The sequence below is a fragment of the Oryctolagus cuniculus genome, chromosome 1 (genome assembly GCF_964237555.1).
Source record: "Oryctolagus cuniculus chromosome 1, mOryCun1.1, whole genome shotgun sequence".
Classification (NCBI taxonomy): domain Eukaryota; kingdom Metazoa; phylum Chordata; class Mammalia; order Lagomorpha; family Leporidae; genus Oryctolagus; species Oryctolagus cuniculus.
Window position 1 is genome coordinate 183,991,907 of NC_091432.1, and position 23,492 is coordinate 184,015,398.

The window sequence follows — 23,492 nt, forward strand, 5'->3', positions numbered from 1 at the left end:
TGTCAGCCAAGCAGTGGATACTGTTTAAGAGCAAAATGACATAACATGCAAGCATTGAAATAAGCTGTGAGAGATATGCCCTGGAATATGTTCTTAAGCAGCAGATATCATGGTGAGAGGCGAGCCAAACTGGAACGAGGATGATTTGTGAAAACCTCGAGAATTTATGCAGTTTGAAAGCAACCATGATGACAAACACTGTTTTTAAAAAGTTTAAAAAAATTACCATAAGCTGTATTATCTAATCATACTAACTTAAAGTTTTCTAAGAGAGCAATTGCTTTTTAAAAAAAATTCTTGTGGGAGAATTGGGGCACAAAGCCTCAGATTCCAATTGAATTGTCACATGGGGTAACTTTTGACAAGCCTGTCATTTGTCCATTTTCTCTTCTGACCCAGTGTTACTCTGAGGGATCAGAGGGGAGAGGGGGATTAATGTCATTGTGCACAGACGAATACACAGTTTCTTTAAGACAGAAATTCCACTTGGTGAAGTTGACTAGGAAACATGAAGCGAACGCAGTACTTCCTAGTCATGCCTTGCGTTGTTAGTCAGATGTCTCAGCTCATATTCTGAAATTTAGTCTTTTTTCTCCTTAGTCACAGTGTATTCCACAGAGCCCTTCAGTAAGGGCGGAAATAGGGCTGGTCTCCGTATTCTCCTGTTGTCACCACCAAGTTTAAGACAAACTATCTCACATTTTCACTCTTGTCCACTGAGTACACAGCACTGATGTGGGCCATCGATACCTGTGTGATACAGAGATTTCCTTTGGAGGGGAGAGCTGGGTAAACCTGTCATGAGTGCTGAGGCAGATCCTGCCCTTTCAGTCTCGGGTTTCAGAGCCCCGTAAACTTCCACTGTAAATGAAGAGCAGTTACGTGGATTTCTTGTGGTCCTAACACCTCATCTTCTTTGATGTCGAAGCACGGGCTGCATACTAGGAGTTGGACTGGTTCTGTCCCTCATGAGCCACAGCAATCAAACGGAGTCCCGAGTGCATGTTGCAGCCTCACTTCGGAAGCTGTCTGCACACCTGGATGACAGTGGGAGCCAGAGCAGAACATTTCAAGAGGTAGGACATTGAGGTTCCATTTTTTTTCCCCTTGCTGCCATTTCTTAATGCTGTTTATTTTCTGCCTCTCCTATTTTGGTAACTCTGTAAATTACATTCTTTCTCAGTTTCAACTGCGATAAGGAGAAAATCTGAGTGGCAAACATCCTCTATCAGATCGCGAGATTTTCAAATTGTTTGGCTATGTGAGTCAACTTAGACTTAAATGTGGAGTATAAGATAATAGCCTTTAGTGACTAAAAAGTCCTAAGTCCTAGAAGGCAATTTCTAGGAAGAGCTGTGATTGTGGGAAGAAGGTTAAATGGAGATTTTTAGAATTGTGCTCACACCAAATGTAACATTTAAAAATGGCCAGGAATAAGTTTAAGAAACTGTGAGATCAAAAAGCATTTGATTTTATAAAATGTCAGCTAGCATGAAAAATTATTGAGGAAATTCCCTTTATCATACTCAGTGAAGATATTTTTACATTTTAGCAGAAAAATATGCAGAATTGGAGTTTGCCTGACACAGTCCATGTGTGTCAACCATGTTTGGATAGACCATGTTAGATGTGCCATGCCTGTCTCTGTACCCAGGTGAAGCTGCTCTGTGCTGTGATTTTCTTTGGGAAGAGCAGGGCATGACCTTCTGGCCTGGCCAGATTCTCCTTCTCATTAGAGCAGATTCTGTTTTATCCCAGCCTGCCCATGAGCTATTGATGAGTACATAATGGCCACTGTGTTTCCCTGCTCTGCTCCTCTGCTTTCAGCAATAGCACTTATTGAATTGGTGAATTTCTCTGGGGCACAGAGGGTTGAAGTTTTGTTCTAAGACATGCACTAAATTTCCATTTTTAAAGTGGTGTAGAGCATGATGTAAAAGAACATATTTTTGAAGCCAAAGGAGAAAATCTTGCAACCAAGGAGCAATTTGATTAATAAATGAAACAAACTTTTTTTTTTTTTTGAACTGATACATCCTTCTGCCTTGATGTTTTGACAGATAAGGCCCTAAGCAAGAAATTTAGTTTCTTCCCTCCAGTGTTTTATTATCCAGCTTCTACCTTAAAAATCACTTAGATTTTTTCATGCTGTGTCAACAGCACTAGGAGTTTAATTCTCCACCTTGTCTGAAAAACATCCTTGTAGGAGAGGTCTTAGCATGAAAATGTGAGATTGGCAGGGAGGGAGTGATTGACCTTGATCTGCAAAAATTGAGACTCAAGTAGATTGATTGATCCAAAGTTACTTAGTAAAAAGTCAATGTGGGACACAGACCTGAGAGTGGACTCTGGTCCCAACATTCTTTTTAATTTATATTTTATTTATTGATTAATTTGTTCAGTAATCTATTCATTAAGTTCTATTAATCTATTAAGTTCTCAGACCAGTACCATAAAATAAGAGTAGTACCCCTAATTTACACAATTTATGTGACTCCAAAAGCCACATGCCTTTTCCAGTTACGTTCTTCTACTTCTCTTTGAATTTCCTCTTTTGTTTGGCCTTGGATGGGAGTGTCAGGCAATTAGTAGCATGCCCTGGAGATGAAAATCTGCTTCTATCTGTGCTTGATAGGTGCTGTGTTCTGTCATGAGGTGGTCAGTAGAGTCTGCAGAGCAGAGTTTGAATGCCACTTCTGTCTCTCGCTAGCTGTGTGATGTTGAGCCTCAGAGTCCTTATCTGTAAAGTACAGATAGTGGTTCCCATCATGACCTTGTCATGAAATATAACCATGTGAGTTAGGCAGCAAAACAGCACTCAGACTGCGAGAAATGTATCCAGCTCCAGTTCACTTTCTGGGGAAAAGTTAGGCAGAATATTTGTGGGACATAAGCCTCATTCTTTTATTTTGACCCATGAAGAAGCATTTTTCTGCCATATTTTTTTCTCAGGTCCTTGCCTACACCCTTAGCTGTGTGTGCACATCAGCGTTCAGTGCAGGAATTATTGAAGCTGAAGAGGCTGAAGAGATTATGAACAAGCTGCAACTGTTGGTACAGAACAGCCAGCAGGTTGGGATGCATGCCCTGATTATTCCTCTCGTGGGTCTCATGATGCTGCTAACACCCGCCTTTCATTTCATTGAATTAGACCGTACTGAGCTATGTTTCATGACTATAGCTATGGAACTTCTAACTATTCACTTCTCTCACAACCATAGCCAAAAGTCAGTGATGTATTCTCTCCTTATCCCTTGTCTCCTTCTGTGAGCATTTCTTTTTCTTTGTCTGAGAGCATAGATAGACTTGTCTGTTTTTCCAGATATTGCTCTATGTTTATAAAATCTTTAAATATATGGCTAAGAAATGAAAGAGTTGAAGTAAGACTTGGCAAAAAATTTGTAAAGATCTGAACACATAGAGGAATCAAACTCAAACTTCAGGAAATTCAAATCTGAATATCTCTGCTCAGAACTGAATATATATAGAAAAATTTAAATATCTATAATTAAATCCCATTAAAATACTCCCACAGGATTATTATTGAACCTTAAAAAGGAAGGAAATTCTGAAATGTGCTACAACATAGATGAATATTGAAAGCACTATGCTAAGTGAAATAAACCAATCCCAAAAAATGATATGAAAATTTCCACATGTATGAATTACTTACAGGAGTCAGGTTCATAGAGACAGAAAGTTGAAGGGTGATCTTCAGGGCCTGGGGGGAGGGAAGAATGAGGAGGTACTGGTTAGTGAGTATGAAGTTTCAATTTGGAGGGATGAAAACAGTTCTGGAGATGAATAGTGGTGATAGTTGCATGATAAAATGCATGTGCTTAATGCTGCTGAAGTAGTATTCATGATGAAGATGATAAATTTTATGTATCTTTTGCTACAATAAAAATTGAATGAAAAATGCCCTTTAATTACATTTGCTATAGAATTTTTTCCTTTGGGATATTTTTAAATGTTTCTCCAAAGTGTTAATATTGGTCATAGTGGATTATTGCAGAATTCATTACTTTTAAGCTTAGAATTGTATTGCTGTTTTATACGTATTTGCTTGCTCACTTATATTCCAAATAAATTTTACAAAACCAAAACACACAAGTTTTCATATGCTTTGCTCCTTTTGATATTTTCTCTTCTTGTTTAGCGGTTGATTGACCTTTTGTGGTCAACCATGGTGTTTTCACCCTGACCGTGTTGAGTATTTGTGTCATTTGAAGTAAGATTCAGTATAGTACATTATGATTTTCTGAAAATAAACTACTCACTGTAGCTGAGTTCCTTGAAGTTAGCCTCTGCAGTGTCTGTTGCAAACCAGTGTCTAGATTTAAAAAAAAAAAAAAATCTGGAAATCTGATTTTCAGATGACAAATGGAAATTGTCAGTAGGAAAAAGAGCCCTTGGACTTGCTTATGTTGTTAAATATAAACATTCCTAATCTGTGTCCTTTTTTTCTTCTTCTCATCCCCTTGTTTTTATTCATTTATACCAGACTTCAGGTTTTGCCCTGGCGTTAGGAAACATAGTTCATGGTTTGTCTGTTTGTGGACATGGAAAAGCTGAAGATTTAGGCAGCAAACTGCTCCCTACCTGGATCAGAACTGTTCTATCAGAGGTAAAAGTCACCTCCTATATGCTGTTTTATATCCTTATATAAGATAAGAACTACCTTAGTGAACCATTTCTAGGGTCTACTAAAGTATATAGCTTAATAGTAAAAGAACAGGCAATTTCAAATGTAAGGGATGCATAATTTTAATCCCTTACAAATACGGCATTTGTCAAACATGATGGTTTTTTAAAAACTGGTCGTTTCATCAGTATTTTAACATTAAAATAGCATTTCATTTTTTGAAAAATAAAAACAAGAAACCACTAATGATCTAACAACCTTATTTTGTTACTTTATTTCAGTCTGCTCTCACTTTTGGTTTAATTGTGTAGATTATGTTGACCCTATACATTTAGTACAATTTTGATCATTTAACTATCTACGCTGGCATAGGTTTTACAGAATCCAAACCCAAAGCTCTCTTGACATTTTCTGGCTTTGTTTTCAGGGCACTCCCACAATGCTTTGTTTGGCAGCTCTTCATGGCATGGTTGCCTTGGTGGGCTCTGAAGGGGAAGTGATGCAGGTAAAAAAACTAAAAGGGGGCATCTATCTATTGAGGGGAAGAAATCTAAATGTGCCCATCACTGTTCATCACTGTTGCAGAAGAATAATCAATATGTCAATATGCTAAAGACAGAAATATATGTACTCACAATTACCACCACAGAATATTAATATTACATGTTATATAGTAATATTGTACTTTTCAAAGCTTTGGTGAATAAAAAAATTGCTCTTAGCCAATATTTTTTATATAGAAATTTGCTCATTTTTTTTGGTTTGTAGTGATTAAACCTTTTTAACCTAAGTTCTTTCCACAAGTTTTCCTGTCTTAGAACAGTGATTGAATGATAAGAGATTTCAAAAGTCAGTCCCAGAAAACTCTATTTTGCATCTGTAATGTTTAAGCTCATAGCTATTTAATTTTTTGCACTTCGAAATACTTTCCCAGTGGAAGTAAATGTGTATGTTTTTTGAGTAATTCTGAAGAAACTTCTTGTTCCTACAGTAAGAGTTTATTGAGTGGCTACTACATAACACACCACACAGAGCAGGTGCTAGGGAATCTATAATAGATAAAGCATGAGTCTTGCCGCTGAGGAGCTCACAACCTTTGTATTTGAAATGTAAGGACCAATGATGAATAATTCCAAAGCTTAGAAGATGAATACCTCATGTACTGGAATTATAATCGTTTACTCTTTTAGTGGTGTGGGTGATATATTTTTTCTTCTTGTTTCAGCTGAAATCAGAAGCCATACAGACCTCTCATTTTCAAGGCAGACTTAATGAAGTCATTAGAACCTTAACTCAGGTGAGAAGAAGAATTTAAAATCCTTGGGTGAGGACACAGATATTCCCCCTGTGTTGTATTTCATTCTGTTACATGATACAAAGGTGTGTTACCTGGAAAATGCAGAAGTTGCTGGCTATTCATGTATTCATAGACAAACTGCACTGCCTTGCAACAAGGAAAGAGTTTTTGAATTAACGTGAGGTGGTGTTTTTTTTTTTTTTTTCCCTTAAATATTAAAGCCTGACTGTGCAAGGAATGTCAGGCCCTCAGGACAAGGAGAAGTGGAAGCTGTCAAGGGGAAAGATAGATGTCCAGGTAGAATCCTCAGGATGCTTTTCTCATTCTTATAAAATGTAGCAGATTATAATACAATATGAAACAGTTTTAGTAACTTATGCTTTTTAAAGCATACAAGTTTCTGGATAGGAGAAACTATTTTGCATGTATGCATATGAATATTCTCCAAATAACAATTTTACTAAAACTTAAGTTGATATAACTTGGAGGAAAAAAATCTATAAATAAAAATCATTGTTTATAAAATTTTTCCTGGGGTAGATCTTTAGCCTGACTGTTAAGTCTTTGGCCAAGACATCTGCATTCCACATCTGAGTGCCTGAATTAAATTCCTGGCTCTAGCTCCCTACCCAAGCATTCTCCTAATGCATACCCTAAAGCAATCTTGAGTGCTCAACTAATTGGTTTCTTGCAACCCAAGTGGGAGACCTGGATAGAATTTTCAGCTCCTGGCTTCAGCCCTGACCTTTGTGAGTATCTGAGAAGTGAACCAGCAGATTGGTACATGTTCTCTCAGTCTCTCTGCCTCTCAACTAAGTAAATAAAAGTGCTTATTATTAATCATGAAGCGTTAACAGAACATTATTGAAAGAGGAAAAAAATATCTCCTTCTGTTTTTGAAACATCTTAGTCTTAAGTAGAAAAGAGGTATGAGGATAGTTACTCTTTTCTACTTTTTGAATTTTCTTTTACCACTTTTTAAAATTTGTTTTTATTTTATTTGAAAGGCAGACACACACACACAGAATGAGGTGGGAGTGGGGGAAGATAAACAAATGGAGAGAGAGAGAAGAGTTCATTCTCTGGTTTACTCCCTCAAATGACTGCCACACTGCAACAGCCAAAACTGTGCCAAGCTGAAGACAGGAACCAGGAACTCAGTCTGGGTCTCCCACATGGGTGTCAGGGACTGAAACACTTGCACCATCACCTGCTCCCTCCCAAAGTGCATATAATCAGGAGGCAGGACTCCAGCCTAGGCGCTTAAAACCACTGTGCCGAATACCTGTCTTTTACAATTTTTTGAGAATTACTTGGAGACAAATCTGATTCCATTAAGCCTGAGAAAACTGAGTAATTTCTGCCATGAGTGATTGATTGTGGGCTCATTTGGAAAACACTAGTTGAGTTCCTGTATGACCCAAGTATAATGTACTAGGCACATGATACTAGTTTGTCATAGAACTTCTTGTTACTTTATAAAATACCAGGGACTTTCTTGTTCATTGAATGGAACTTGGATCACAGCGCCTCATTGAACTGTTATATTTTCTTCTATAGGTCATTAGTGTCTCTGGGGTGATTGGTCTTCAGTCAAATGCAGTTTGGCTTCTAGGACACCTTCATCTGTCTACACTGTCATCAAATCAAAGTAGAACCTCTGGTAAGATTAAAGTCCCTGAACACTGGAGCTGGAAGGAGGAATTGCTATCACAGGGCTCCACACTTTGTTAAGATCGTTAACAATAACCCCAAGAGTTGGATATTACCATCTCTATTTTACATCTGAAGGAAATGGGGTGTGGGGTCGCTTTCTGACCCACCAGACTCATATGGCAGTAAGTGGTGGACATGTGGCTTAAACACAGATCTGTTGACCTCCAAAATCTATGTTCATTCCGTCCTCTTCTCTGCATATCTGAGAAGATAGTTTAGTCATTCAGGTTAGGCCCCATATTTTACAATGAAGAACCTGAGGCTCAGAAAAATTTCATGACTTACGTACAGAGTTAGTTTAATGACAAACCCAGAAACTAGGAATGAGGCCCTTAAAGCTTGGTACAGACTTAAAAAATTTTTTTTACTAGATGTAATGGTAGAATGTTTAATTAAATGTCTGTTTATTTATGGCTAGAGTTTTTCTGGTCCCTGATTTTGAAAAAATTATGGGATAAGAAAGTTTAGAGGTATGTACTTCCTTGACCTTAAACCTGAAATGCCAGGTTTTAATATAGCAAAGCCTTTTCTATTTCTAGATTTTTGATAAAAGCCATTTAAAAATTGCAGTTCTCACATACTTCATTTATATTTGTACTTACAGATTTTCTGAGGAAAGCATCACTTGTAGATGATGCATCTGCTCCTTGCTCTTTATAGAATTTTGACCCACAGGCTATCCTGGGTGCAGGCCAGAGAGATTCAAGTACCAAAGATTCCTCTGAAGCCTGGCCTCACATATCTACTGACAGAGATCTATTGACAGCATTACCACCAATGTGGACACTGTGATCAGTGTTCCTCTTGCTTTCCGTCACTCTGTAGTTATAGAAATACAACATTGACCCATAGCCTTCTCAGCATAGTGAACTTTAAGACTGCTGCTCGTTGTCATCTTAAAATGTGAAAAAGAAGAAAAAAAAAACTTACTCATTGGAAATTCTTGGTAATGCTAGCTTTGAAGGGCAAGACTTTCATGATGTCCTGGTAAGATATCATATTTCTGTCAGGCCTTTTCTCTTTTAAATAGGTTTTAATTCTTATATTATGAGTTACTTGCTTTGGTCCACATGTACTCAAATCAGCTAGTATTGACTCATCTTACACCCAGATTCTTCTGAACAAAATGATTGTTTGTCTGGAAAAGTACAGCTATTTGTTCCTGATGGAATTTTCCAATTGAGCCATTTATTGCAGTTAAAAAAAAAATCTCATGAAACAATTATGGAGGCCTGGGAGGAAAAGGATTTAGGAGACTCTCAGGACTCAGCTGGCATAAATGTCACTGCTTCACCGTTCCAGGTCAGCAACCACATCTGGCTATTAGCACATGTTGGTCACTTAGAGGTCTCTGCCTTAGGTAAGAGACTGATGCTATTAAAATTGGTTGTCGAATTTCCATGGTTCAAATATCTGATTCATTTTGTCCTGAGGTGCCCACTGGAACAGTGGTCTCAGCCTAGAAGCCCAGCAGACTCCTTACTGACCCTGAGGAGGTCACTGGATCGGGACTCATTGATGTGACAATGTGGAAAGGATTTTCTTAGCTACTTTCTCAAGTATTCATCCTCTGATTTTTTCAGCTTCTACTAGGTTTGCCACCATTTTAGATTTGCTTGCATTGCTTAAGTGATTACTTCAAGGCCAGTCACTTAATCTAATAGAATTAGTTGCAGCCACAGAGTGTTGTGCTGAGATTAATGGCATAAACATCTCCGCTTTGTCTCTAGGTTGATATGGCAGAATGAGATCATTATCTTCCCTTCATTAGTCCTGCCAAGTTCACTGGTTAATTTGATTGTTTTCTATCTCCACAGTTCCTACGGACTATAGCTATTTGCCTGAAAGCAGTTTTATTAGAGCAGCAATTGGCTTCTTCGTTACAGGAGGGAAAAAAGGCAAGTGAGCACCTTTCTTTAATTTCTTTATTCTTTCTGCATGTTAAATAATTTCCTGTGTCCCAGACATTACTCTGTAGAATTAAACAAACAGCAAATTGGAAGAGGAGAGTATTTTATTCTGCTCAACTGTCTTTCCATAGAGATGAGCAGGAAGCTAACTATAGGTACATAAACACTCGCTGTGTAGTCTCTTGGAAGCACTCTCTCGATCTTGGGTGGCTGTATGAAAGCCTTACTCTTCCGTCTGACCATTTTAGCTGTGTGAGTGCACATTACTTTCCCTGTCAATTTCAAGGGAGTGTGATCTAAATGAAAACACACCTGGGTGCAGTTTGTAATCGAGGATCCATCTTGGAAGTGGATCTTCTCCCTGCACATGGTATGATCATTCTGCATTGTTGGAATCACTGTGTCTCAAGTTTCTGTTTTTGGTTTGTGTTCCTTTTCTTTGCACATATTTGTCCCTTTGTGTTTCTGCTACCCACATTAGAACACAAGCAGTTTGAAGACAGAGATTGAGTGCCTTTTGCTTTTAACTGGAGCCAGAACAGTGCAGTGCAAGTTATTGAATAAATGCCCTTTCATGATACACATACACCTTTCAGAGTTGTGAGGGAAAAAAGGATTACAACTGAGCATATCATGACTCAGGAACCAGATTCATTCCTGTAATATTCTTTCCTTGATATTTGCTGATTTTGTTCTTCCTTGGTTGGTGAAGTCAGTCAGGATAATACCGGCGGCTCCGTTGTAACAAGACTTACCTAATTTTAGGAAAAAATTTTTTTTAAACAAATTATAATGAAAAGCTAGAGGAAATCTGAAGGAAGCAGCTTGATTAATGAAGGTCCTGGAAGAAAAGAATGTTACCATAGGAAGGGAAGTTAAAGGTCGTGTCATCTGTTCTCCCACTGGGTACAGTAATCCCTAGAGCTTTCAGATTATGAACTCCTTTTATACTTGGAAATAAATTTCTTTTGTAGCTGACTTCTAGAATATGTGCCATTACTCTAGGATTGTGAGTTAGCATTATTTGCTTTCACTTATCACTTATCCTCAGTAAAGGTTGATATATAGTTATGTCAATGTTGTAGTTTTATTTATAGACATATTTCACATGTAGTACACAGTTAAAAAGTTTGTCTATATTGGTAAAAATAAGTCTACTTGACCTAAGTGTCATAATCAAGGTTTTTTTTAATTTTTAAGAAATTGAATTCTTACTAAATGAGCATTCAAAATTGCCATGCCTATAATAATAATGCTAGAAATATATATTTTGTTCTGTTTTTCATTAGGTTGCTCATCATTATTATAAAAATTTTAAATGATAATAACGTGGAATTTTTCATGAAAAAATAAAAACACTTAAGGTTAAATGTAGCATAAACTTTTTTTCTTTGTCTAGTAAATAAAATGTCATTATGTCTTTCCAGATCCATATTTCTCAGCAGAAATTAATTTCCTGTGAGTCTTTTGAGACTTCTTGCTTAATTGTAACATTTTAATAATTACACAGTCATGGCACAACAGGAAATGTTTTCCTGAAGACTAAAAAACTCAGGTGGAACCAGAAGCAGTATTACATGCTTCTTGATGAAAACTATTGTAAAATAGATGAGGTATTAAAAATGCCATATCACCAATCAGATTTTTGGCATTTTCAGGTTGTGGGAGAGGGCTGCCTTCTTGTCAGGTTTGCTGACTAGATTCAGAGGAAAATCTATTCAGCCTTACCCATTACTAATGATGACCCCAGAGGAGTGGGGGCCGTGGGAGGCTGACCTCCGCCTCCGAAGCCCATTTACAAAAACAAAACCAGACCCTGCTCTGTGGGACTAAATGGGATGACCAAATGCGGAGGTGTGCATGCAAACAAGTGTTTTCTTCTTCAATATGCTCAGCTCATTTGAATTTTAATAACTCCCTTCTGAAGCAGCTTTTGAGTTTAAATGTCTGGATGTCACTCACGAGAGCCCAGTGGGGCTGCTGATAGGAAGGATGACAACCTTGGTGAACTTTTGTGGTTTCGAGAATGAAAATCATGCTTGTGATAGGCAGAAGACAGAAAACTTTAGGGATGGCATGATCTCACTCCCTTATGTGTTACTTTTAGTATTAACAACTCTCTGGAGGAAAAAATGTAATAGGTATTTCTGATCCACACTTATGCCAGGAAGAGATTGGGCATGGTGATCTCAATTTTACCCAATCAGATTAGGGGTGATGACTCTATTTGCTTTCTGATGCTTAGGGATTTAAAAACTTTGAAAACTCACATTAGTACTCATGTGATAGAACATAGAAGATGTCTGTAGCATCCATTGACTTTATATAGGCCTACATTAGTTTTTAAAGAAGTCAGTTCATAGTTTTAAACACAACTTGGTTTCTTTGCTATAATATGCTGCACTCTCTTTTTTCCTGATAGGGCTGTCTTCTTCTATCAAATGTATTGTTGTTTAAGCCTTTGTCATCATTGTTATGTATTTCTATGGACATTTCTTGACCATGTTAGACTTAAAATATGTACTAATAATCTAATTTCTAATATCATGGAATTATTTTTTCTCTTAAAGTTTCTCTGATTTTTGTCTCTTAACTATTCTTGTTTCTGTTCTGCCCATCTCTTTTTTCCTGGTTTCTGTTCTTTGTGGTTGATCAAGCTCATGTCATGTTCAGATTTCAACAAAATATTATTTAATTCTTTTATAGAACATTTAAAGCATTTCACATGCTTAATACAAGTGATAATTTGTACATAATAAGATTATTTTTGCTATCATACTGTTGCTGAAGAATGTGATTGATATTTTCTAAGCTTGTATTTCTCATAGTAAACAATATTATACAGGAAAGTACATTTAAATCCATATAATAGAGTGATTAGGAATGACATTTCCTTCTTGATTTCCTTGTTCTTTGGTCAGTGATCTGTTTGTATAAACACTAGGAGTGTGTACATGGTATAGATGGGTGTAGCATGAGATATAACAGGGGAAAAGGAGGCTACCCAAAGGAACAGAATTATTGAAATCTGAGCATAGAATAACTGATATGAGAAATTGTCCTATGTTAAATAAGCCTATATAATATTACCACTTAGAGATAGCTACTATAGATATTCTAATATATACCCTTCTGGAGTGTGTGTATATGTATGTGTTTATGTGTTATTAAAAAAACATATTTTTTCTGATTCTTAACAATTTAATTACCCTCCATGTAAGTGGATACAATCACCATTCAACACTTTTAAAAAAAATTCTAATGCATTGCTTTCTGAGCATTTCTTAATAGGATATATTTTTGGTGGGTTTGATTTCTATTTTTTTGTGTGAGCATAATATAAATATTTGCTTAGAAAAAAGCTACCAGTTACCCCATGATTTTTTATAACTATTACCATTTTTGGATATTACTTTTATGCACATACAATTTTTACACATTTCCAAATATACATATACTTTGTATTTTTTTAATTAATGTTATAGGCATTTCCTATTTTGCTTGTATTTCCACCATGTATTATTTTAAATGACTGGATTATCTTGCCAAGTCATTGAATCAATTGATCTAATCATTCCATGATTGGCCATTTAAAAAATTTCCATTATAGTGAACAACATTAATCCCATAGCTCTCTTTTCTGCTTAAGCTTTCCTTAGGATGTATTCTCAGCTATTCGTTAGTATTTAAGAATCTGTGAATTTGGTATTTATAGGGTTGACATGTCCTTGTTGCTCTTCCAAAGGATTATACTAGTTTTCAATATGTCAATCTTCAGAGGATATACAAAACAGTATATCACAGAGATGGGCAGCTCAGAATTCAGATTGCCTGGCTTTGTCACCCACTTTCACTTCTTGCTGCTAGGTAACTTTTAGCAAGCTGTGTTAAGTCTTGGGGCTTCAGTTGTTTCTATGAAATTGAGAAAATAGTTTAATCTTTTAAACATAGTTTTTATAAAAACTATGAGTCACTTTATGTCACAGTACTTAGGAAGTAAAACAAAGAATAAGCTCCTTCTAGTTAAATATCATATTATAAAGCAAACCAATAAATGCCACAATAAAAACTAATCAGGTATAAAGTGATACCTTAATACTGCTTTGATTTGCATTTCATTGCCAGAAGTAATGAATGAATGTTTTTGTATGTATTTACTGTTCAAAGCATTGCTTATTTTTCAAATTAAGTCATCCAGTTTCTTTCTAAAATGTGTCCCTTTTTTACCTTTTGTTTTGAAACAATTTCAAACTTACAGAAAAGGTGCAAAAATGTACAAAATGTTACAAAAACCAGTTGAAAAAATGTGTCTCCTTTCTCTGACAGTAGGAAACAACTCCCAGATTTCCTTAGCAATTCCAATGATATCGTTAACAGAAAAAGTTTGCAGTGACTGTTACTCTGCACTTATAAGTCTCCTTCAATCTGCAGTCGCTCCTCAGCCTTGCTGCGGCTTTCATGACTTTCATGTGTTTTAACTTGGGAAGTCAGTTATTTTATGGAATATTCTTTAAATTGAGTTTACCTGATGTTCCTCATATAAGGGTCACGTCAATAGCTTTTTCCACGGGAATATTTCACAAATGCAGTTAAGTTCTTTTCACTACACCTTGTCAGGCAGGGCCTGATTTCCATCTGCTTCCACCGGTGAAGTTAACTGTGATCATTTGGCTAGAAAGATATATTCCAGGTTTCTCTACTATGAAGTTATTCTTTTACCTTTATCACCAATAAATATTTTATGTAAAGATATTTTTGAAATTTTATGAATGCTTTATTTTCATTATGTTTTCACCTATTAGTTTTAGGATACATAATTTTTCTTGTCTGAATTAATTTTTACTATGACCATGACCTGAAGGTGATTTTAAAAATTTCATTATGCTATCTACATTTTTGGTAGGCTTTCTGCTTTAAGGAGGAGGTCTCCTTCCTCCCTCTCCCCTCCCTTCCCTTCTTCTTCAGTGTGTACTCTTAATTTCATACTTTATTTATCATCCAGTTAGTTGTTATTTTGATCCTCATGGTTTCCGGGATTTTATCAGTAAAAGATCTTCAAATTGGCTCTTACATCCTTTTTTTTTTTTATTATTATTATTTTTATTTTTGACAGGCAGAGTGGACAGTGAGAGAGAGAGAGACAGAGGGAAAGGTCTTCCTTTGCCGTTGGTTCACCCTCCAATGGCCGCTGCAGGCGGCGCACCGCGCTGATCCGATGGCAGGAGCCAGGTGCTTCTCCTGGTCTCCCATGGGGTGCAGGGCCCAAGCACTTGGGCCATCCTCCACTGCACTCCCAGGCCACAGCAGAGAGCTGGCCTGGAAGAGGGGCAACTGGGACAGAATCCGGCGCCCTGACCGGGACTAGAACCCGGTATGCCGGCGCCGCAAGGCGGAGGATTAGCCTAGTGAGCCGCGGCGCCGGCCTCTTACATCCTTTTGACATAACTCCATGACTCCTTGAATACTTTGTTATTTTGTGACACAAGATGTTGTTCTAGGCTTATCCTGTACCACGTTAGGCTTGTAATAGCCAGCTAGCCCAGACTCCTTTTACTGGAGGATCGTGCTTCAAAGCAAGGTCTAGGTACAAAGTGTTCCATTGCTGCTGGGACAGTCACTGCTCCCAGCTTTGTACGGTGGACAGAGAGCTAGGAAATCCATGTTCTCTCTCTCTCTATCAGGTAGATTATAGATAGAAAAGAAAGAGACAGAGACAGAGAGTGAAAATCATATACATGTATTATCTAAACTGGTATTTGCAGTTCTAATTCAACACCAGAGTTTGTTCTACCTTTCCCTTCTTCATACTTGTAACTCCCTTCCTAGACAGTAAGAAATGCAGCTGTCATTATTCCCAGTATATTTGCTCATTTGCCAAATCCTCCTGTATGTAGCCAATCTTCTGTCTCCACTGGGCCACAGCCTTGGTAAACCTTCCTCCTTCCGGTCCTGGTCACCATTGGCTGCCACCTTGTTTGACAGTCTTCCTGGTGCCAAGGGGCATAGGATGTTTTTGTTTCTGATATCTCTGAATATGTTGGAGTATGTGATTTTTTTTTTTTAATTTATTTGTTTGACAGGTAGAGTTATAAACAGAGAGAGAGACAGAGAGAAAGGTCTTCCCTCCATTGGTTCATCCCCAAATGACCACCATGGTCGGCACTGCACCGATCTGAAGCCAGGAGCCAGGTGCTTCCTCCTGGTCTCCCATGCCAGTGCAGGGCCCAAGCACTTGGGCCATCCTCCACTGCCCTCTCCGGCTACAGCAGAGAGCTGGACTTGAAGAGGAGCAACCGGGACTAGAACCCAGTGCCCATATGGGATGCCGGCGCCGCAGGTGGAGGATTAACCAAGTGAGCCACAGCGCCGGCCCCGGAGTATGTGATTTTAAGATAGAATATCTTACTAACTTTTAGTATCTGATTTATGTATCGGAATCCTTGGTTGCTTTCAATTACCATCTTGACTGTAGAGTAGTTTCTGGAAAGGATCAAAGCTTTTCCTAGTTCCCACAAATATGCTGTGTTATATTTATCTCTGGCTAAGTTTTCTATGGACTTTATCTATAAAAGTCCTACTCATCCTTTCCATCTTCATCTTTTCCTTAGTGAGAGAAGACAAGAGCTTCCTTTATATTTCCAAATCACTTTAGATTTCTAATGTAACTCTTTCCTATGTATCTTTCAAAGTACTTTACATATTTGTCATATTTGTTATTATTTATAGAGAATTTATAATTCTTTGTTTATTCTTTCTCATTAAATTCTAATTTCCTCAACACGGCTGGAAGAATATCTGCATTTTATTCTAAATGATTAGAATAGATTACCTGACAAGTAATAGTTTCAAACATTTGTTGATCTACATCTTTAATTATATGTAATACACACACATATACACATTCTGAATAATTCTAAGTTAACTTGCCCTCCAGGCAACACCAAAAATGGAGACAGTAAAGACATGTCCATACCAAAAAGGCGATGTGCTGATGATGGAAAATATAGACATACTGGCCATTACCCTGCTTGTTGATGGACCATTACTGTAGAGGTTACACATATGCATTGTTCATTGAGATCTGATCCTCTGTGTAGGCATATAATATATGAAAATGGGCTCCATTATAAGGCATTGTGTCCAGATTTGGCATTTATATCAGGATTCTTAGAGTCTGTCAAATGGATGAGAGATTAAAAGCAACTTTATATCTGATTTTAAAACATCTGGATCTTTTTAACAGTATCATTAGGCTTTCTGTGTTCCAAATTCATTGTTCATGGAGCATTTCAGTAGTTTTTATCTAAGACAGTTGCTAGAAAAACAAAGTGCTGTAATAAAGAAACTCGTTATTCCTGGTACTTAGATTTGGATTCTTTCCCACAGTGTTCTCTGAGGGAAGGAACCAATGACTGCTCTCCCTGGGCTTTAGGACTCCTTCTGTCTCCACACCCCACCCCCACATGGGTGGAATTGCATTCTTAACATTTACTATAGTTCCTTTCATTTCAATTAGTGTCAGAATTAAGTTCCATGCAACCATAGTGGAAATTTTTGTAATTCTAGTTATTCTACTCAGTACTGATTCTCTGCCCTTTGAATTGTGGAAAATGTATTGTGTTATAGCATAGCCATAATTTTCAACCCATTTTCTCCATTTTACAAGTTCCCCCTGTTCCTAACACTTGCTTATGTATCAGGTCAGCTCTAGTGAATAGAGAAACAACGTGGAAAGTATATAGTAAAGTGTAGTCATTAGTGAAAGTTCCATTGTCCTGTCAAAGGGGAGCTTATTATCTGAGCAATAAAACTTCTAGAAAATGGTATATTTCACATAGGTCTTGATACTAGAGGACAAGTTGAGTGCCCTTCCTGGATCCTTAAATTCTGACTTTGGCCTGGCCCAGCACCAGCCATTGTGGCCATTTTGGGGAGTGAACCAGCAGCAGATGGAAGATCTCCCCCAATCCCCTCTATAACTGCCTTTCAAATAAATACAACAAATCTTTAAAAAAGAGAAAAAAACCCAAATCTCTGCTTATATAGCCTCCTTTGCCCTTTATGTCATTATTTTCAAGAATTACACCTTTAATATGTTGTGTGCCTATTAACATAGATTAATGATTGTTGTTCTATGCATTGGTCTTTTAAATTATGTGGTAAATGGGGCCATTGTTGTGGCACAGAGGATGCCTGTGTTGTCAGCATCCCATTTGAATGCTGGTTTGAGTCCCGGCTGCTCCACTTCCTATCTGGGTCCCTGTTAATGAGCCTGGGAAAGCAACAAAAGATGCCTTGAGTACTGGAGTCCCTGCTACCCTTGTGCAAGATCTTGTTGGAGTTCCAGGTCCCTGGCTTCAGCCTGGCCTAGCTGTGGCTGTTGTGGCCATTTGGAGAGAGAACCACTGAATGGACAAACTGTCTCTCCCTCTTTCTCTCTGTAACTCTGCTTTCAAATAAGTAAATCTTTTTTTAAAGAGATGCTACTTTAAAAAAGAATTATGTAGTAAATGAAAATGTGAGTTACAAAACAAATGTAATAATATGGTTTTTATATTTACATATATAAATATCTTCACCAGAGTTCTTTATTTCATTATATGGCTTCTAATTACTATCTGGATTATAGTCTAGTGCTCTTTTATTTTTGCCTGAAGGATTCAAATTATAGTTGCTTTTCTTTTAAAAAAATGTATACTTGTGTGTATATATGTATATGTGTGTATACCTGTAGATACACACATACATGTTTAAGACTTATTTGAAATGTAAGGTATTTATATGCATATGTGTGTATGTGTGTGTGTGTGTGTGTGTATATATATATATATATAACTCATTTATTTGAAACACAGACCTACATAATGAGAAAGAGAGAGGGAAAGAGTGCTTTTTTTTATTCATTGTTTCACTTCTCAAATGACCACAACAGCTAGGTGGAAGCCAAGAGCCAGGAAATCCATCTGGGACTCCCATGTGAGTGGCAGGGGCCAAAATACTTGTGCCATCTTCCACTGCTTTCCCAGGTGCATTAGCAGGGAAATGGATGGGAAGCAGAGCAGTCAGGACTCAAACCAGCACTCTGATGTGGGATGCTATTCAAGCAGTGGCTTAATCCACGCACCCACAGTTCCAGCTATCCAATTAGCAGTTCCTCTAACCATGTCTATGAGTGGTAGATTCCCTCTATTTTGTGAATCTGGGATGTCTTAATTTCTCCTTGATTTTTGAGTGATAGTTTTACTTAATATATTACTTTTAGATGACAGGGGTTTTTTGTGTGTTTTTTTTTCCCCCAGCTCTTTAAAAATGCTATCCTATTTCTTGAGAAACTATAGTTTCTTATTACAAATTGGCTGTTAATCTTATTAAGGTTCCCTTGCTACTAAACTGGTGCAGCCACTGTGGAAGACAGAGTGTGGAGATACCTCAGAAATTTGAAAATAGATCTACCATTTGAGCAAGCAATCCCACTCCTGAGAATTTATCCAAACAAAATGAAATCAGCATATGGAAGAGTTATATGTACCCCTATGTTCATTGCAGCACAATTCACAATAGCTAAGATATGAAACCAGTCCATATGTCTATCAACTGTTGACTGGATAAAGAAATTATGGTATATAAATACTATGGAGTATTACTCAGCTGTTAAAAATGAAATCCTGTCTGTTACAACAAAATGGATGCAACTGGAAACCATTATACTTAGTGAAATAAGCCAGTCTCAAAAATACAGATATCATATGTTTTCCCTGATCTGTGGTAACTGAGTACCTAAAATGTAGTGTATTGGAATTAAATTGACATTTTGAGATTCGATGATTATTATAGTCTTGTCTCTATATTGAGAAAAAGTGTTTTGTTTTGTTTTTCTTCATACTATTTGCCGAACTCTTTATTTAGTGTAGGGTTAATCTTATCAATATAACTGAAAATAAATCTTTGTAAAAATTAACCGTGGGAATAGGAAAGGGAAGAGGAAAAAGGGTAGGATCATGGGTGGGGAGAGAGGGTAGAGTGGAAGTATCACTGTTTCTAAACCTGTATATATAAAAGAGATGAAACTTATATACCTTAAATAAAATGTTTTTAAGCAGTGAAACCGAAAAAATAAGTAAATAAAAGGAGTAATACGAAATCATTTCTTAAAAAGATTAAAAACAATGTCAAATATTCCTGAATAATTAAAAAAAAGATTATCTTTGTTGCTTTCAAAATTCTATGTGTCTTTTGAAAATTTGACTCCAGTGTGTTTTGTGAATCTCTGTTCATTATTCTTTCTTTTATTTTGCTGAGTGTCTTGAATGATCAGATCTGTGTCTTATCATCAAATTTGGGAAATATTTTTTGCTTTTATTTTTTCAGATATTCCTTCTGCTTTTCTCGCTGTCCTCTCCTGAAATTCACATCATCCAAATGTTGATACACTTGATGGTATCCTTAGGTGCCATTCAGTATTTTCCCTTTTTTTAATTTCTACTCCTTAGGTGAAATAATGTCAATTGCCCTATTATTTTATTTTATTTTATTTTATTTTAATTAATAAATGTGAATTTACAAAGTGCAACTTTTGTATTATTGTGGCTTCCCCCCCACAACCTCCTTCCCTCCCGCGGCCCTCCCCCCCCCACTCCCTCTCCCATCCCACCCTTCATCGAGTTTCATTTTCAATTATCTTTATATACAGAAGATCAACTTAGTATACACTAAGCAAGGATTTCAACAGGCTGCACTCACACAACCGCACAAGATCTAGAGTACTGCTGGACTAGTAGTGTTATCATTAACTCTCATAGTAAAAAACATTAAGTACAGAGATCCTACTTGGGGAGCATGCGCCCAGTGATTCCTGTTGTTGATTTAACAATTGGCACTCTTATTTATGATGTCAGCAATCACCCGAGGCTCTTGCCATGGGCTGTCTAGGCTATGGAAGCCCTTGAGTTCACCAACTCTGAACTTGTTTAGTCAAGGCCATATCACAGTGGAGGTTCCTTCCTCCCTTCAGAGAAAGGCGCCTCCCTCCTTGATGGCCTATTCCTTCCACTGGGGTCTTGTCCACCAAGATCTTTCATTTAGGTTGTTTTTGCCACCGTGTCATGGCCTTCCATGCCTGTGAGACTCTCATGGGCCTTTTAGCCAGTTCCGAATGCCCAAGGTGCCCAAGGGTTGATTCTGAGGCCAGAATCAATTGCCCTATTTTTATGTGATTCTCTCTTTCTTTCTTTTTTTTTTTTTTTTTTTTTTGCCTTCTCAGTTCTGCTAGTGAAATCCTCTACTGAGTTTTTCCTTAAAATTACCATATTTTGTTAGTTTCAAAATTTCTGTTTGATTCCTTTGAAAAATCTTTTTAGTGATATTTTCTATTCATTCATGTGTCATTCCCTTTATTTAGTTATTTTTCTAAGGTTTCCTCTACCTATTTGAGCATATTTAAGACAATTGCTTTCAAGTCTTTGGCTAGTAAGTCCGTGTCTGTGCTTCCTGAAGGATAATTTCTATTTATTTCTTTCTTCTGTAAATAGACCAAACATTCATGTTTCTTTTCTTCTTTTTGCCAAAGGAGCTTATCTTTTTTTTAAAAAAAAGATTTATTTTATTTATTTGAAAGAATTACAGAGAAATGTGAAAAAGAGAGAGGGGTCTTCCATCCACTGGTTCACTCCCTAGATGGCCACAACTGCTGGAGCTGCGCCGATCCAAAGCCAGGAGCCAGGAGCTTCTTCAGGGTCTCACACATCAGTGCAGAAGTCCAAGGACTTGGTCCATCTTCTGCTGCTATCCCAGGCCATAGCAGAGAGCTGGATCAGAAGAGGAGCAGCTGGGACTAGAACCAGCGCCCATATGGAATGCCAGCGCTTCAGGCCAGGGCTTTAACCTGCTGCACCACAGCACCGGCCCCTCTTATTTCTTTTCATATTCCATATTTTTGCTGTTGAAACTGAACTTTTTTCAAGGTGTAAAAATCCAACTTTATTCCAAGAATTTTTAAAAAAATTTATATAAAATATCCATGGAAATGTATCAGTTTAACCATTTTTAGTGTGCAACATTTTGACATTAGTATATTAACATGGCTGTACAACTTTCACCATGAACCATCTCCAGAACTTTGAAAACAACATTTTGAATATTAACTTGGAATATCAGTTCTTCCCTCTTGAGCAGTACTTGTTTCTGTTTCTGGCTGTGGGCTGTAGTTGTTTATGTGTCTAGTGACTTTTAAAATCTGTATTTTAAAGCCTGTATGCTTTGTTATGTGTGGTCCCTGATGGCTCTCTCCTTTGGCTTGTAATCAGCTCATGTTTCACAGTGATTTCCTTAAATGCCACAAGTCAAAAAACCGGGAAAGATACACTCTGCTTTCCCTGTGATTTCCCTTGATTTAGCCTCGGCTTCTGCTTTCTTTCAGGTTCTACTCACTGCTTTCCCCGTGTATGTAGAGGAAGCTTCCTTCTGTTCTGTGCTGACTTTTGCTGCCTCCACCTCTGATTCCTATTTTTAGCATCTGCTGATCCTGCTCCTTTTTCTGCTGACTTTGCCTCTGCTTCACCTTTTTCTGCTATTTCTCCTTTTTGCTATGCGTTTACTTTCTGCTGCTGCTTTTCCTTCTGCAGGCTCTGCCCCCATTTCTGCTTTTTAGCATCTGTTTGTTCCATCCCTTTAAGCTGGTTTTGCTTTTGCTCCTCCATTTTCCTATGCTTCTCCTTTTCCTCCCTTTTTTTCTGGTTTTCCTCTACTGTTTTTTATGATTCTCTCTGCTGCTGGTTTTCTTCTGCCTACTCTGCCTCACTGCTTCTTCCCCCTTTATAGCACTTTTTATAGCTTCCATCCCTTTTCTACTGGTTTTGCCTCTGCTTCTTTTTCCTGTGCTTCTCCTTTCGGCTGCTGATTTTCCCTCTGCTGACTTTGCCCCCATGTCTGCTTCCTCTTTGTTAGCATCTGTGGGTTCCCTCCCTGTTCTGGTTTTGCTTTTCCTTTTTCCTGTGCTTCTCCTTTCAGCTGCTGATTTTCCCTCTGCTGACTTTGCCCCATGTCTGCTTCCCCTTTGTTAGCATCTGTGGGTTCCCTCCCTGTTCTGCTGGTTTTGCTTCTCCCTTTTCCTGTGCTTCTCCTTTCGGCTGCTGATTTTCCCTCTGCTGACTTTGGCCACATGTCTGCTTCCCCTTTGTCAGCATCTGTGGATTCCCTCCCTGTTCTGCTGGTTTTGCTTCTCCCTTTTCCTGTGCTTCTCCTTTTGGCTGCTGATTTTCCCTCTGCTGACTTTGGCCCCATGTCTGCTTCCCCTTTGTTAGCATCTGTGGATTCCATCCCTGTTCTGCTGGTTTTGCTTCTCCTTTTTCCTGTGCTTCTCCTTTCAGCTGCTGATTTTCCCTCTGCTGACTTTGGTCCCATGTCTGCTTCCCCTTTGTCAGCATCTGTGGATTCCCTCCCTGTTCTGCTGGTTTTGCTTCTCCCTTTTCCTGTGCTTCTCCTTTCAGCTGCTGATTTTCCCTCTGCTGACTTTGGTCCCATGTCTGCTTCCCCTTTGTCAGCATCTGTGGATTCCCTCCCTGTTCTGCTGGTTTTGCTTCTCCTTTTTCCTGTGCTTCTCCTTTCAGCTGCTGATTTTCCCTCTGCTGACTTTGGCCACATGTCTGCTTCCCCTTTGTTAGCATCTGTGGGTTTCCTCCCTGTTCTGGTTTTGCTTCTCCTTTTTCCTGTGCTTCTCCTTTCAGCTGCTGATTTTCCCTCTGCTGACTTTGGCCCCATGTCTGCTTCCCCTTTGTTAGCATCTGTGGGTGAAAGACAACTGTGGAACAACATGGAATATGTGTATCCAGGTAACAGGAAAAGATTAGAGACAAATAAGACAGAGAATAGAAGGACCAAGGTTTTGCAGCAAATGAGGCTGAGATTTAACAGCACAAAATTGAAGGGT

The 23,492-nt window shown here is 37.9% G+C and overlaps 1 protein-coding gene across 3 annotated transcripts in view; it reads left to right on the forward strand.

Moving 5' to 3' along the window:
• Nucleotides 1-23,492, forward strand: part of FOCAD (focadhesin) — a 381,367-nt gene that overhangs the window by 334,543 nt on the left and 23,332 nt on the right. For all 3 annotated transcript variants that reach the window (XM_002708074.5, XM_017340978.3, XM_017340982.3), the window contains 7 exons: nucleotides 929-1,076; nucleotides 2,953-3,072; nucleotides 4,505-4,627; nucleotides 5,073-5,150; nucleotides 5,871-5,942; nucleotides 7,503-7,605; nucleotides 9,476-9,556. In XM_002708074.5, the coding sequence (XP_002708120.1) occupies nucleotides 929-1,076; nucleotides 2,953-3,072; nucleotides 4,505-4,627; nucleotides 5,073-5,150; nucleotides 5,871-5,942; nucleotides 7,503-7,605; nucleotides 9,476-9,556 (725 nt within the window). The remainder of the gene's footprint in view (nucleotides 1-928; nucleotides 1,077-2,952; nucleotides 3,073-4,504; nucleotides 4,628-5,072; nucleotides 5,151-5,870; nucleotides 5,943-7,502; nucleotides 7,606-9,475; nucleotides 9,557-23,492) is intronic.